The 14,236-nt window shown below is 53.5% G+C and overlaps 1 protein-coding gene across 1 annotated transcript; it reads left to right on the top strand.

Moving 5' to 3' along the window:
• Positions 1 to 2,768: 2,768 nt before the first annotated feature.
• naa25 (N-alpha-acetyltransferase 25, NatB auxiliary subunit) lies at positions 2,769 to 14,218 on the top strand. Its single transcript, XM_030085269.1, has 24 exons — positions 2,769 to 2,859; positions 5,954 to 6,039; positions 6,217 to 6,355; positions 7,619 to 7,737; positions 7,830 to 7,904; positions 7,978 to 8,085; positions 8,217 to 8,295; positions 8,386 to 8,497; positions 8,571 to 8,660; positions 8,933 to 9,105; positions 9,183 to 9,295; positions 9,389 to 9,596; positions 9,678 to 9,767; positions 10,610 to 10,790; positions 10,876 to 10,975; positions 11,057 to 11,208; positions 11,298 to 11,423; positions 11,508 to 11,754; positions 11,860 to 11,983; positions 12,074 to 12,139; positions 12,218 to 12,315; positions 12,408 to 12,518; positions 12,596 to 12,736; positions 12,817 to 14,218. Exons 1-24 carry the CDS (start codon positions 2,802 to 2,804, stop codon positions 12,937 to 12,939), a joined length of 2,919 nt encoding a protein of 972 aa, XP_029941129.1. The 5' UTR covers positions 2,769 to 2,801; the 3' UTR covers positions 12,940 to 14,218.
• Positions 14,219 to 14,236: the final 18 nt, after the last annotated feature.

Raw genomic sequence — 14,236 nt, 5'->3', positions numbered from 1 at the left:
TTCTCCACTTCCTGTCGGTTTTCAGACCAAAAAAGTCGCTAACTGGTCTCGCTAGTGGAATACACAGGCTTTAGTTTGAGTCAATGTTCGCTTTTCTGTCATGAAAAATTGTCTTTTTGTGTCAATTTTTGCCATTTTTGGCTCTTGTGGTTTTACACAGATTTTACACAGGAAAGTCGACTCGGTGTTTATCTGACTTCTTTGTTGTTTGTGGCTTTTTTGAATCGATCCTTGAGATTTTTACTCCACTTCCTGTCAGTTTTCAGACTAAAAAGTTGATCCTTTGATCATGAAAATGATCGGCTCCTTACAGTCCCAATAAATCCAAGTCGACTTTGATCGATAAACTGGATAAATTCTTCCATTTATGTAGTTCGTGTTGATTTGAGGAACGTCCAGGCTCAAATTCATCACATTCGGGTCCGTCTCTCAAAAATGTTGTAAAGTTTTTAGAAATCTTCCCGTCACCCGAGCGGAGCAGCTTCTGCGTTCAGGAGGAAGTCGGAACTGGGAAACCAGAGCTGCCAACTGGGAACTTTCCGCTTGGGAAGTGAGTTTCTGGGATTTCCCGCTCAGTCTGGAGGTTTTCGTGAGAAAAGGCTTGAGATGCACCGACACAAACCCGTCGTCATCCTAGCGTGCTAGCTAGCTAGCATGAACGTGAATGTTTCACCGTTTCTGAGGGAAGAAATTCTTCCCTCTTCTTTTTTTTTTTTTTTTTCCTATTTTTAACGTAGCTGCAAACTGGGAAACCGGATTTCCCAACTGGTAGCTTGAGTTCGCGGCGGCGGCGAGGGGGGGGGGGATGACGAGGCGGGTTTGAGCCGCGGGCGTCACCTTGGACCCGATTCTCTCACCGCTAACACCAAAAAATGAAACTGAAGCCCCGACCAGACGCGCATGTTCCGCTTCCTCCCGCTCTCCTCCGGCGCCAGGCCACAAGGGAACCGCCGTCTTTCTCCTTCCTCTTTCGTTGTCGTCGAGCGGCTCCTCAAGGTCGAGCCGGGCCCCGGGCTCGAACCCGGAGCCCCGGGCGGTTTGGCGTCGACGGGCCGCTCCGGGCGCCGTTTTACCAGAAAAGGGCTGCGAGGCGGGGGTCCGACCGCGAGGGGAGGCGGTGGAAGAAGAGTCCAAAATACTGTTTTTATTTCTTTATTGTAATCATGCATACGCACCTGCAAGATCTACTGTTTCTTTTATTTTCTTCTATGGTTTCTGTTGTCTATTTTTTTTTTTTTTTTGGACGATTCACAGTGTATTCAAGTTTCTCTTTTCTGATAAATTCAGGGGAATTAGTAGTGAATGTAATACGATTAGTTCCTTTTTTTTTTTTTCGTTTTTTCTTTTTCACGGCTTTCACGCTGTGACAGAAGATCTAGACAATGGAACATAACAGAATATCTAATAAATTTGAACAAATAAGACAACCATGCTTCTGAGGACTCCTTTTCTTCCTGGGCCATGAAATGCACCCAAGACCACCACAACTGGGGAAAAACGCGCCACAGATGACTCCAAGTACAACCACGAAGGTGGGAATTACAGATGATGACCATCAAAGTGATTTTGGGACGAAACAGCCGGAAGGAGGGTGAAATTAGCAAGGGACAATTTAAGATCCGAGATTTTGAATACTTAAGAGATGAAACACTGAACATGATGAACAAATACCTCAAGAAAAATACAAAAATTGGTAAGCACCAACAACCTAGTAATCGGATGTTCAAAACTGTCACAGATGAAATCCATCCCAAAAAGTCATCACAAATGTGAAAACAAAAAGTGGGGAAATGACCGCAAAGAAACCTGAATAAAAACCACAGGTTGGAAAATGATGATAAAGAGTTGGTTAATAGCCCCCCCAAAATAATGAGAAAAAGGCCACTTTTATCTCAAAAGGATGGGAAACATTCAACTATGGATCATCCAGACTTCAAAACAACCACAAAGAAGTAGGAAATGACCACCAACACTTCAAACTGCCACAGGTTGGAAAGTCATGAGAATTTGATTAATAACCTCAAACAAGAGCATCACCATAAAGACACTGAAAGAATGGGGAAAATGATCTCAAACAGAATTTGAACAGCCAAATATGATTAAAACAACCAAAAAAAAAGTGCAGAAATTACCAAAAGTCACTCAAACTCACAGAAAGTGGGATAACATTCCAGAAAAGGGGATTATGCTGTTTTTCAGTTGTTAAAGAGACTTGGTGATGGGGAATGAATTTGAATTTCGAAACATGAACTGATTGCCAAAAGATGATTAATTGCCAAATATTAACCAAAAGCTTAAACAAAATGAAATAAATCAAGCAGGTGAAATTGACGAGAGACTCAGAACTGCCTCAAGACGTTTGGAAATGATCATATCAGTTAAAATGAATTGAATTTAAAGTCCTTTATTTGTCCCACATGGAGAAATTGCAGGGTCGTAGCAGCAGAAAACATAGAAAGAAAAGTAGAAAAATACGAAGCCCAACCATACAAGGAAAAGTTAAATATAATTTGTATGTAAAATTAGGATGGATGTAATGAAATAACAGAAATAAGCAGAAAATGACTCAGATGATGAATTATTTCTATTCCGGTTAGTTATATTGTATACTGCATCTTGAGATAAATTAAAAATTCAATTCAAATTTATATTTTCATGTTCGCGTATTTCCTTTACGGGATTAAAAAGTCGTATGATGTGTTTTGGCCGCTGCCGGCCTCCGTCCGACAGAAAGCTTTTAATTCCCCGCAGGCGGCTGCAGTGCGCATGCGCAGACGTTCCCCCAGCAGGTAAACTCCACCATGGCGGCGCGAGGCCATGTGCAGGACCCCAACGACCGCAGACTCAGACCCATCTACGGTAAGCCCTCAATGGGAAGCGGCGCGTCCGGGCGCCGCGGCGCCTCCCGGTGACCCCTCGGTTCCCCTGCAGCCCGGTGCCGGAGGCCGGCGGGCAGCGGCGCGGCCCCCCGGCCCCTCCGGCTCCAGCCCCGGACTCAGCTGCCCGCAGCGCCCCGATGACAGTGCACCTTCCCCGGGTCTGCCGGGGAGCCGGGGGTGGGTGGAGGCTGTCTGCGGCTGAAGGCGGGTTTAGCGGGTTCTTCCTGCACGCGGTCCCGGTGAAAATGTTGTCGCTGAATTTTAGTGTAATTGTTATTTATTTCCTCAAAGTCGAAGCGTTCCCCTTTAAGCTAGCGGTCGCTATTTGACAGCTAGCTTAGCCTCGCTGAGAAGCGGCTCCGGAGCGGACAGCGGGAAGCTCGGAGCGGCGGATCCGTGCAGGCTGGCCGCCTCGGATCTCTGCGGGCTGGCCGCCTCTCGGTGACACCCTCCCCAGCTGACAGCGGCGCCCTGCCCGGGGCTGCGGCTGCACGGCTAGCGGCTCCCGGCTCCCGGCTAGCTGCACCCCAGGTAGAGGACAATGCTGGGGCGCCGCGGTAGCGGTTAGCCCGGAGCTTAGCAGCGTGGAGCTGTCATAGCGAGGATGATGAAGGCTGGGAAACACATGAAGCGTTAAGCTTTAACGCTGATCCAGGATCAGCTTAGAGATGGATAACAGAAAGAATGAAGCCCATAAACTGATCCAGGATCAGCAGATAGCTGGATAACAGAACCCAAGATGCTCTAAAACTGATCCAGGGTCATCTGAGGAGGTCTGTGTGTTGTCTGTGAAAATATCTCATTTAAAGCTGCAACTTTTGGTGGTTTAAATGTGATTAAATGTTTTCTGTGTGGAACAATGATGCTTCAATGCAACAGAAAGCTAGCATGAACATTATGATTGTAATACCGGTTGTAACCACATGGTGGTCTCATGGATCATTCTGCCATTAGTGGGAGAGATGAAGTGGATCAGAGCAGGAAACGTGTCAAAAGGTATCAGTCCAGTCTGAAAGGTTTCGTGTTTACACAGTGATTATATGAAAACAATGTCAATTTGAATTTAAGAAATGTTGTTTTTACCCGCTTCTATGGAGACGGAGTTGGAGTGTTTTCAGTGACTGTCGCTCTTGTTGTGAACGGGGAATCAATCAAAGTATTTTCCTTTCAGCTAACCTTGTAGTTAACAAGGTTAGCAAAAGACAGACGAAAACAGAATCCTGCGTATTGACCTGCATGAACTGATGGTGAGAAACTAACTTTCATTACTGTCAGTGTCTTGACTTCTTTGCATTTATCATTTATCTGCTGGCATTAACAATTTAACTGAATGTTCTGGGTTGTAGTACCAATTCGTACCACATGATGGTGTCATGAGTCAGTCTGGCCTTCAGCCAGCTGTAGATCAGTTAATCAGCGCAGGATATTTGAGATCATGGCTACTTTCATGAGATCATTTATTTCTTCTGTAAACCAGCTCACATTAGAAGAAATTCCAGCAGTATGATCATTATTTTTGGTTGATTTTGAGATTTCAATTATGTAAGTTGTTCAGTCTTGCTTTCTTTGAAACTCTCTGACTCAGAACAATTGATGACATGACTGTTTCATGTTTTATTTGGCCACAATATTGTATTTATTGAGTTTGAGTTGTGTCTGCGTGACGTCCTGTCCAGATCCAGGCGCTGGCAGGTCCAGCAGCTCTGCACCCGTCGGCGCCGCCGTGCCGCAGCAGAGCGCGTTGGGTTTGAGGGTCACGACTGAAAAGCTTGAGGAACAGTGGTTCAAAGCCGGTAAACACAGATATCCCTGCCCTGAAGGACCAGCATGAGGACGAGACTCGAGTTGCTCCCTGACACCGAGTCCCGAGACGATGCTGCCTGGATGTTTTCCACTTTATGCTCAATATGCAGATGATATGCAAACGTCTCCGAGGCGTCTGTCCAGTCTGCTCACTGACCAGACCCGGTTCTGGTTCGGGTCCAGCGTGAAGCTCTGCCGCCGCCTCGCCGGGATCTGAAGGTGTTGAAGTTGAAGCTGCCTCAGTTTGAGTTGTGGTCAGATGGTTTGTGGCAGGGTGCCTGACCTTTGACCCTTCCATGCACACAGAGCGGTCTCACCCTTCTGCCTGTGATTCGATGGTCTTTCACCCTGTTGATGGTTTATATTGTTCCCAGGTCTGAGACTAGTCCTAGTTGAGGTTAGTACTGGAACTTGTGCTCCTTCAAGTTCTCAGAAGTTTTAAACCTTTTTTTTTTTTTTCACATTTAAAGGACTGAATGATCACCAGCTCAGCTGATCGGTGTTCAGTTTTTTTCTTTCTGCAGCAGTGAACTTGGTGATATTATAACTTCAGAAAGTTACTCCTGGTAACTTTTTGTGTCTGAAGTTTGAGCCCTGCCGGCTCCCGTCGTCCGCAGCCTGCAGGCGTTGAGCCGTGGTCAGTGAACGCCTCACGGAGACCAGCTCTAATCTGTCTGGGTGATGGATGATAATCTGCCTGGAGATAAAAACTCTCCACTGAGAGGATCGGCACCTTGGAATCGAACACGTCTTCCTTCAGTCCATAAACGCTCTGCACAGATCAACACACACACACACACACACACACACACACAGATTTGATTTCTTCAGAAAGACTTGAAACAGCCAACACGTTTTCAATAAATTCATTTTTCCAGAGCTCTGATCAACTGAAATGCTTCCAGAATTTTTTAGAATATAAAGTAAATTGGAATAGATCTTCTCTTTTCTCCTCTGGCCGCTCCTCGCCGCTCCGTGGAGAGAATAGACGTGACGTAGCGGCAGCGCGGCGTCTGGCGCGGTTAAATATGGCACCCAGCTGTCCCGAGTGTGTGTGAGAGATCTCAGCAAACACACACACACACACACACACTCTCATCAGGTTATTGTTACCTTAAGCTCCAGCTGGAATCTGAGCGATTGTTTCAGACTCGTGGCCGTGAGGCGATGCAGACGGTGAAGAAAAGCTTCTCGTTCTGGTGAAACGAGCCTCAGACGCGTCAGGATCCCGAACTCATGCTGTCGTTTGTGTTTTTTTATTTTCTTCTCAGATTATCTGGACAATGGCAACAACAAGATGGCCATCCAGCAGGCGGACAAGCTGCTGAAGAAGCACAAAGACCTGCACTGTGCCAAGGTGAGGGGGCGGGGCCAAAGGGGGCGGGGCTGGTCGAGGCGGTGGTTTGAGTCCAGAGCATCGATGTGTCGCGTCCAGAAACACGGCTTGAGATCATTGAATCATCATGTGATGATAACTCATGGAAGATGACCTCTGTGTGAGGGTGCTGACCCCCCCTCCCCGTGGTGCGTTCAGGTGCTGAAGGCCATCGGCCTGCAGAGGACCGGGAAGCAGGATGAAGCCTTCGCTCTGGCTCAGGAAGTCGCCACTCTGGAGCCGACCGACGACAACTCGCTGCAGGCGCTCACCATCCTGTACAGGGAGATGCACCGCCGTGAGTACAGCGCACGTGCACACACACACACACACACACACACACACACACACACACACACACTATCACAAACCCTTCCACCCTTTGGCTCCGCCTCCCACACTCGGTATTGAAGAAACGAAGAGGTCATTAAAGCAGACAGACTTTTAGGATCTAACAGGCAGCTCAGGACATCTTCATTTAAAGGTTCAGAGGACGAGTTTCTCAAAAGTCGAAGCCAAACGTCTGTTACTCGCTTTTTGAAAAACGCGCATGCTCCAGACCATCCTACCTGCTCTGCTGCTCCTCCAGAGGAAACGCCTATCACTGGCGGAAGCATGCGAACGCGAGCTCATCGTCCCCGGGCGTGCACGGCTCTGTTTACAGTTTCTGCGATCGGCCTCGCTCATGAAGCTTATTTTCTGAAACGGTTCCAGTTTCATGATGTCAGACTCGCCGTCGGTAAGTAGCTACTGGCTGAAACCGAAGCTCACGGCTACAGAAACACTCTGAATGATAACGGGAACGAGCGCGCTGACGGCGTCACGCGAGCATTTCTGCAGCGTGATTGACATGCTGGAGGACCAACAGTTGAGATTCGCGTCCCGCATCCCATCGGCTGAGAACATCCTCCACTCTACCTTTAATGCAGATGTCGCTTTATCATGTGTTCTAAAACAGGGATTCCCAAACACCGGGCCGTGGGCCAGTATAGGGCCGTCAGTCATTTGGTTCCGGGCCACAAAGAGAAAAGAAACAGTTTTATTTTGAAAGTGTACATTTAATTTTCCATGTGTCAGTTATTGACTTTTATTTTGAAAAGGCTTCACTTCTGTCAGTCTGTATTGTCTTCACTCAACTGTCAGTATTTTTTTTTTCCAAGCATTGTTTTTTTTTTTTTTTAAACTGTTGGAAAATGGTCACTGGTTCAGAAGGCCTGGGGACTGCTGTTCTGAAGCAAATTATGACTTTTATCTTGGAAAAATACAATATAGGTGTTTATGTTTATGTGATGTAAATGTTTGAGCTTTGAGTGCTCATGCTAACTGATAGGGAATTCAAGGTGTTAGCATTGAGGCTAGCATCAGTTTATTTCCTGAGAAAAGAGCAAGAGTCTGACTGGATGAGATGTTTCTCTGAGCTGCTTTGGTGGGAGCGCTCATCCGGGAGGTGACAGGGTTTCAGGCGTTCGCAGCTGTTCTGGAGGTGTGAGGAGGAGAACAGCGAGCCGGGGGTTAACCCCGCCCGTCTCCCCCCCCCACCCCCCCACCCCCTTCCTCACAGCGGAGCTGGTGACCAAGCTGTACGAGGCGGCGGTGAAGAAGGTCCCGCTGAGCGAGGAGTACCACTCCCACCTCTTCATGGCGTACGCCCGGGTGGGCGAGTACAAGAAGATGCAGCAGGTGAGGCAGCGCGGCGGCGCTCGCCGTCCGGTTCGCTCGGCGCGGCGCGGTGCCGCTCTGCCGGAGTAACGGCGAGCTGCTCCTCTCCGCAGGCCGGCATGGCGCTGTACAAGATCGTCCCCAAGAACCCATACTACTTCTGGTCCGTCATGAGCCTGGTGATGCAGGTACGGCCCGCCGCCGCCGCCGCCAGAGCCGGGGAGAGCGCCGGATGACTCCGAGTGTGTGTGTGTGTCTCAGGCCATCTCGGCTCAGGACGAGAAGCTGGCTCAGACCATGTTCCTGCCGCTGGCCGAGCGGATGGTGGAGAAGATGGTGAAGGAGGAGAAGATCGAGGCGGAGGCCGAGGTGAGGACTCCCCGGGTTCCCCGGCCGATCGGGGAATCGAACCCGGGAGCCGTTGGCCCCGGGCGGCTCGATCCCCGCCGGCGTCCGTGCTCACGGGCGTTTGTGGTTTTGCGTTGTTGGCCTGACTGCAGGTGCAGCTGTACTTCATGATCCTGGAGCGTCTGGGGAAGTGCGAGGAGGCGCTGGACGTGATCCGGGGTCCGCTGGGAGGTACCGCCGCTCGCTCGCCCTCGCTCGCCCCCGCTCCGCCCCGAGCGCGCCGCTCTCTCCGGGTTAACGCGGCGCCTCGTTTCCCCACAGAGAAGCTGACCAGCGAGCTGCAGAGCCGGGAGAGCAAGTGCATGAGGCTGTACCAGCGGCTGCAGCGCTGGCCCGAGTGCAACGCCCTGGCCCACAAGCTGCTGCTCAAGAAGTGAGCGCCGAGGAGCCGGCCGGCGTTCACAGCTGACCTCTGACCTCTGGGTGACCTCTGTGTGTGTCCGCAGCCCCGACGACTGGCAGTTCTACCCCTCCTACTTCGACTCGCTCTTCCACCTGATGGACCAGGCCTGGAGTCCGCCGGAGGACGGCCAGCAGTGAGTGGAGGAGTCGCTCCGTTTCCGTGACGACTGGCACCGTGTTGGGTTGGCGTGACGCGGAACGGTGTCCCGTTTCCACGACGATGTGAAACAGTCGCATCAGCTTGTTTCCATAGCGACATGCAGCGTCTGTTCCCGACTCTTGGTTGATTCTGTGACGGCGAACCGCAGGATTCTGGATTTGTTTCGGCGGTTATTAACATTTGTTTGCTGCGTATCTTTGGTAGGTATTAAAGCTTCCTCGTGTGTGTGTGTGTGTGTGTGTGCAGCTGTCCGGAGGGCGCGGTCCATCACACCGTGGCGGAGGTTGTGCGGTTCGTGGAGGACCGGATCGAAGGCGAGGAGGGGAAGGAGTCTCGCTCCCTCAGAGGACCGTACCTGGCCCGCCTGGAGCTGATGGACCGGCTGCGGCAGCGAGGCTGTCCTGAGGAGACGCAGCTGGGTAAGCCCCGCCCCCCTGCGGCTGTGTGTGTGTGTGTGTGTGTGTTCTGTGTGTGTGTGACCGTGGGTCTCTGGCAGGAGACCCTCTGGAGCTGATGGTTCAGTTCTTCGGGAAGTTCGGGGACAAGCCGTGCTGCATCACCGACCTGAAGCTGTATCTCCACCTGCTGCCGCCCGACCAGCACGTCCAGGTGAGCGTCTGCGGCGCGCCTCGGCGGAGAGACGCCGCCCGACGTGACGTGACTCGACGCGACGTGACGCTCCTCCTCCTCCTCTCCCCGCAGTTCATCAACCGCCTGAGCGAGGCGCTTCCGCTGGGCGAGCCGGCAGACGGCGGCCTGCGTTTCCCCGCCGACACCAAGGCGCTGCAGAGACACCTGTGCGTGTGTCAGCTGAGCCGGGCGCTGGGGCTGCACCACGCCCTGCCGCCGGACGCCAAGCTGCGGCTCGTCGCCGAGCTCAAGGCGCACTACCGCCACGGGCTCCAGTTCGGTCAGTGCGGCGCCGCCCGGCGGCAGGAGCGGCGGCGGCGGCGGCAGGCGGTCCGTTTAAAGCCCTCTGTTTGTCTCGCAGGTAAAAACGCTCTGAAGACGGAGCTGCAGTTCTCCGACATGTACTGTCTGATGGCGGCGCACGTCTACGTCGACCTGTGGACCGAGACGGGTGAGTCGCCCTCTGTTGTCTGTCGGTTGTGCCGGAGTCCGTTGCCACGGTTACCTGCTCCCGGCGTCGGGAGGAAATCTGTTTTTAGATTCTGGCGACATTTAGACAACATTGTTTCTGCCCGTTTCCATGGCGATGGAACCAGGAAGTTCCTCCTCGGGAGCCGTTTCTAAAAGGTTTCGTTTTCAGTGACTCTGAGCAGCGTCGTCATGGAAACAGAAACGTTTTCACTCGTAATCGTTGCCGTTTGAGCAGATCCTGATCGTCTTGATCACAGCTTGTTCTGAAACATTTACTTAATTTTCATCTTCGCTGTCTGTCTGGATTTCACTGATGACTAAAAATACGAGGCTTATTCCTGCTAATAAAGGAAATAATAATAATAATGTTTTAGAATGAAGGGAGACGAGAACCTGGCTGAAACATTTTCCTCTTGTTTTTGAATTCGCTGACTTCAGCGTCGGTTATTTAAACTCATCGTCTGTGAAAACGGTTCGCTGCTCAGTGTTCACCGCCGTTAGCTGTCCCTCCCGTGGCGTTTTCCTCGTGCTTCATGCCGTTCAGCGATTCTCTCTGGACTTACCGACGGTTAAAATTACAGTTTGTTCATGAATGCTGACTGGAGAATCTGTCGTTCGCCCCGATCCTGTTTTAGAACTGAGGAAGTGAAATTAAAGCCGCGGATGTCAGTGGAAGTTCAACACGTCGGACGTGTGTGTGTGTGTGTGTGTGTGTGTGTGTGTGTGTGTGTGTGTGTGTGTGTGTGTGTGTGTGTGTGTGTGTGTGTGTGTGTGTGTGTGTGTGTGTGTGTGTGTGTGTGGTGTGTGTGTGTGTGTGTGTAGGGGACGAGGACATGGCGTGGCAGAGCCTGGGCCTCCTGCAGGAGGGTTTGTCCCACAGTCCCTCCAACGCTCAGTTCAAGCTGCTGCTGCTGCTGCTGTACTGCCGGCTGGGCGCCTTCGAGCCCGTGGTCGACCTCTACTCCAGCCTGGACGCCAAGCACGTGCAGCACGACACCATCGGGTCGGTGCACACACACACACACACACACACACACGCACGCAGCTGCTCCTCCACCGCAGCCTGAACTCTTCCTCTGGTCCCTCAGGTTCCTGCTGACTCGCTACGCCGAGTCTCTGGGTCACTTCGCCGCCGCCTCCCAGTCCTGCAACTTCTCCCTCAGGTTTTTCCACTCCAACCAGAAAGATGTGAGTGAGCGGACGCCTCCCGCCACCCCCCCACCCCCCACCCCCCCTCAGCACTGACCTCCACCTGCTCCGCCTCCGCAGACCTCAGAGTACATCATCCAGGCGTACAAGTACGGCGCCTTCGAGAAAATCCCAGAGTTCATAGCGCTGAGGAACAGGTTGAATCAGTCCCTGCATTTCGCTCAAGTCCGCACCGAGAGGATGCTGCTGGACCTGTTCCTGGAGGCGGACATGTGAGACACGGAGCCGGGAATCAGCGGGTTTACGGGGGACGCGGTCCGGACGCCTCGTCCAGCTCACCGCGTCTGTCTCTGCGTTTCAGAGTTTTGAGTCTGGAGGAAAGCGTGAAGGCCATGTCTCTGTCCGCAGAGGAGGACGACGTCCCCTGGGACAGCATGAGGGACAACCGAGACCTGACGGTGTTCACCAGCTGGGACCCCAAAGACAGGTGAGCCGGGTTCGCTCGGTGCCGAGGCTCCTCGGTTTCCTGCGTTAACGCGGCGCTCCGCCTCGCCTCGCCTCGCCGCCGCAGGCAGCTGACGGAGGAGCAGCGCCGCCGGTCCCTGGAGGAGGAGGCGGCGTGGCTGCGGATCCGCTCGCTCACGCTGCGCCTGCTGGCCTGCCTGCCGGCGCTGGGACGCCCGCCGCCGCCGCCGCAGAACTCGGACGTCAGCAACCAGAACGGCGTGTCGGAGAAGAGCTCGCTGCTCGGCGGCCTGCTGAAGCAGCTGGGCCAGACGCTGCAGGCGGCGGCGCAGGCGGCGGAGAAGCACGTACAGGTAGGGCGGGTGGAGGGGAGGGGTGGGGGGTGCAGGCGGGTGGAGGGGAGGGGTGGGGGCTGCAGGCGGGCAGAGGTGACCCTGTGTTTTCTGTTTTCCTGGCAGTACCCCTTCCTGGGCCCCCCCTCCACCCGCCTGGCGGCGGCGCTGTCCAGCGGCTGCTGCCAGTGCCAGGCGGCGGCGCTGCACCTGTCCGTTCACCTGCAGGAGCTGGAGGCGGCCGGACTGGGTGAGGACCGGTTCGGGCCGGACCAATGGGAGCCTGGCTCCGCCCACTTCCCGTCCGAACCGCTCTCACCGCTCCTCTCTCTCTCTTCAGACGAGTCGGCGGAGCTGCAGACGCAGATCTGCAACACCTTCAAATCTTTAGTAGTTCAGCTTCAAGGTGAGTCCGGAGCCTGTCTGGAGCCCAGCTGGGTGGCGCTCTGACCTCTGACCTTTCGGCCTGCTCCTCCTCCTGCAGAAATCCTGAATAAGAGCAAAGGGGATTTATTGGAAATGACCGGGAGCAAGTTAAAAACGCGGCCCTCCTTATTAGAAAACCTGGTCTTCTTCGTGGAGGTGAGAGAAACGCCGCCGCTGCCCTGCTTCTTGTTTCCTGTCAGAGCGCGCTCTGATTGGCCGACGCCGTGCGGCGTGCTGTCCCCCCTCAGACGATGTGCATAGTGCTGTGGGTGGCTAGCTACTGCGCCAAGATCCTGCGGCCGCTGAAGACCAGCCTACAGAAGAAGAAGAAGAAGAAAAAGGACGCCAACACGGCGCTGGTACGGCGAAAACCCGGCGGCGAGGCGGGGGAGAGACTTCCTGATCCTGACTCTGTCTCCCCCCCCCCCCCCCCCAGCCGGTGGTGGTCTGTGGTTTCCAGGAGTTGACGTCCAGCCTGCAGGATCTGCTCTCGGAGGCGCTGGAGCACATCAAGGGTCAGGAGACGACGGTGACGGCGCTGAAGCTGGCGGCCCTGACCCTGGAGGGACACACACAGGTGGGTGTGGCCACTCCCCCCACCCCCCCCGCAGCAGTGTTATTCCCCCCCTGCTGACCTCTGACCTGTGTCTCCCCCAGGAGGAGGCGGGGTTCGTGCGGAGCGCCATGGACAAGGTGCAGAGCAGCTACCTGCGCTCGCTGCAGGAAGTCGGCGATCTTCTGAAGAAACGATCGGAAACGATAAAGACCCTCAAAATCTGAGCCCCCCCCCCCCCCCGCTCCCCCCTCCCCTCCCCCACCCTGCATTCAGATGACTAATGACCCCGCCCGCCTCCACCCGCCAGCCCCGCCCCTCCCTCCTCTCACTCTCCAGTCCAATCATGAATGAAGCTCCACCGCGCTCCTTTTAAAATAAATATATAAATATATCCGGATCAGCCGGGGGGGGTGGGGGGGGTTAGCAGTTTTAGATCAGCTGATGTTCATAAACGGTTGTAAATATCCACGAGCGCCGCCCGCTCCGCCGCCACGAGCTGTTTAGTTTTCCGAGGCCGAGGAGGGAAGCGTCCCGCCGACGTGCTGCTGCTGCTGCTTCCACCCGAACGAGGACCCCACGTCTCCGCCGCCCCGCCGCTCCACCGCTCCACCGCCTCCTCTCCGCTTCCTCTCCCCCTGGTGTGTGTGTCGTGTGTGTGTGTGTTGGAGTGGAGCGACCGGAGCGTCCGACAAGCGTCGCAGCGAAACATTTTTAAAGGACCGATTTCGTATCAAAACTTGAGCTGGCGTGTTTTAACAGGAGGAGACAAACGAACTGTTCCGGGAGTCCAGGACGAAGGAGGAGGAGGAGGAGGAGGAGGAGGAGGAGGAGGAGGCCGCCGCTCGGCGGGGGAGGGGGAGGGGCGGGGGGGAGGAGGGGGTGATTGTGACGTTGTGTAAAATATGATTGACCCTCACCGGTAACATGAGGCGACATAAAAGCTGTCAACACTCCTGCAGCGTCCGGCCATGTTCTTACTCACAGGCACGGTTTGTGAGCCACGGTGACCTCTGACCTCTGCTGGAGCGCACACTTTCCCTTCAGCTTCATGGTGAGGACAGAAGGACGCAGCGCCACCCGGTGGCTCACAGCTCCCAGTTAGCTTTCCAACTTCACTGGACAAACGCAGGAAGTTCTGTTTTCACTAGAAAACCTGGTGTGAGAGCGGCCTCAGTTACAGCTGCTGCACACTAGGGGGCGCACTGCTCAGTTTCCATCAGACTTCACCATGGCAGGAGGATTCCTGCACCCTCTCTGTTGGTTCAGAGTCCATTTGAAACACTTGAATGGTTTAGATTAAAAAGAATAAAACCTATCGTACCTGCAGAGCACAAAACGGCAAAAAGAAGCTTTGTGACGGTGTGTGGAGATGTGAAAATCAGTGTGAAAGGAATAAAGACTGTGAAGCTGCACTAAAGTCCGACTTCATTCACACCCCAGGCTAATTTGGCTTAAAGTTACTTTTATTCAATCAATATTTATTGTTTTTGTTTTTTTGTTTTTGTTTTTTTTTTACCAAAA

This window comes from Salarias fasciatus, assembly GCF_902148845.1.
Source record: "Salarias fasciatus chromosome 7 unlocalized genomic scaffold, fSalaFa1.1 super_scaffold_4, whole genome shotgun sequence".
Taxonomy (NCBI): Eukaryota; Metazoa; Chordata; class Actinopteri; order Blenniiformes; family Blenniidae; genus Salarias; species Salarias fasciatus.
The sequence above is the reverse complement of the archived record's forward strand: the minus strand, read 5'-3'. Positions and strand labels throughout refer to the sequence as shown.

Excerpts from the sequence above, each read along its gene's own strand:
- naa25 (XM_030085269.1), top strand. The coding sequence starts at position 2,802 with ATGGCGGCGCGAGGCCATGTGCAGGACCCCAACGACCGCAGACTCAGA. Across the intron at positions 9,296-9,388 it reads CGCCCGACCAGCACGTCCAG|TTCATCAACCGCCTGAGCGA; the intron begins GTGAGCGTCTGC and ends CTCTCCCCGCAG. Across the intron at positions 12,737-12,816 it reads CCCTGGAGGGACACACACAG|GAGGAGGCGGGGTTCGTGCG; the intron begins GTGGGTGTGGCC and ends TGTCTCCCCCAG.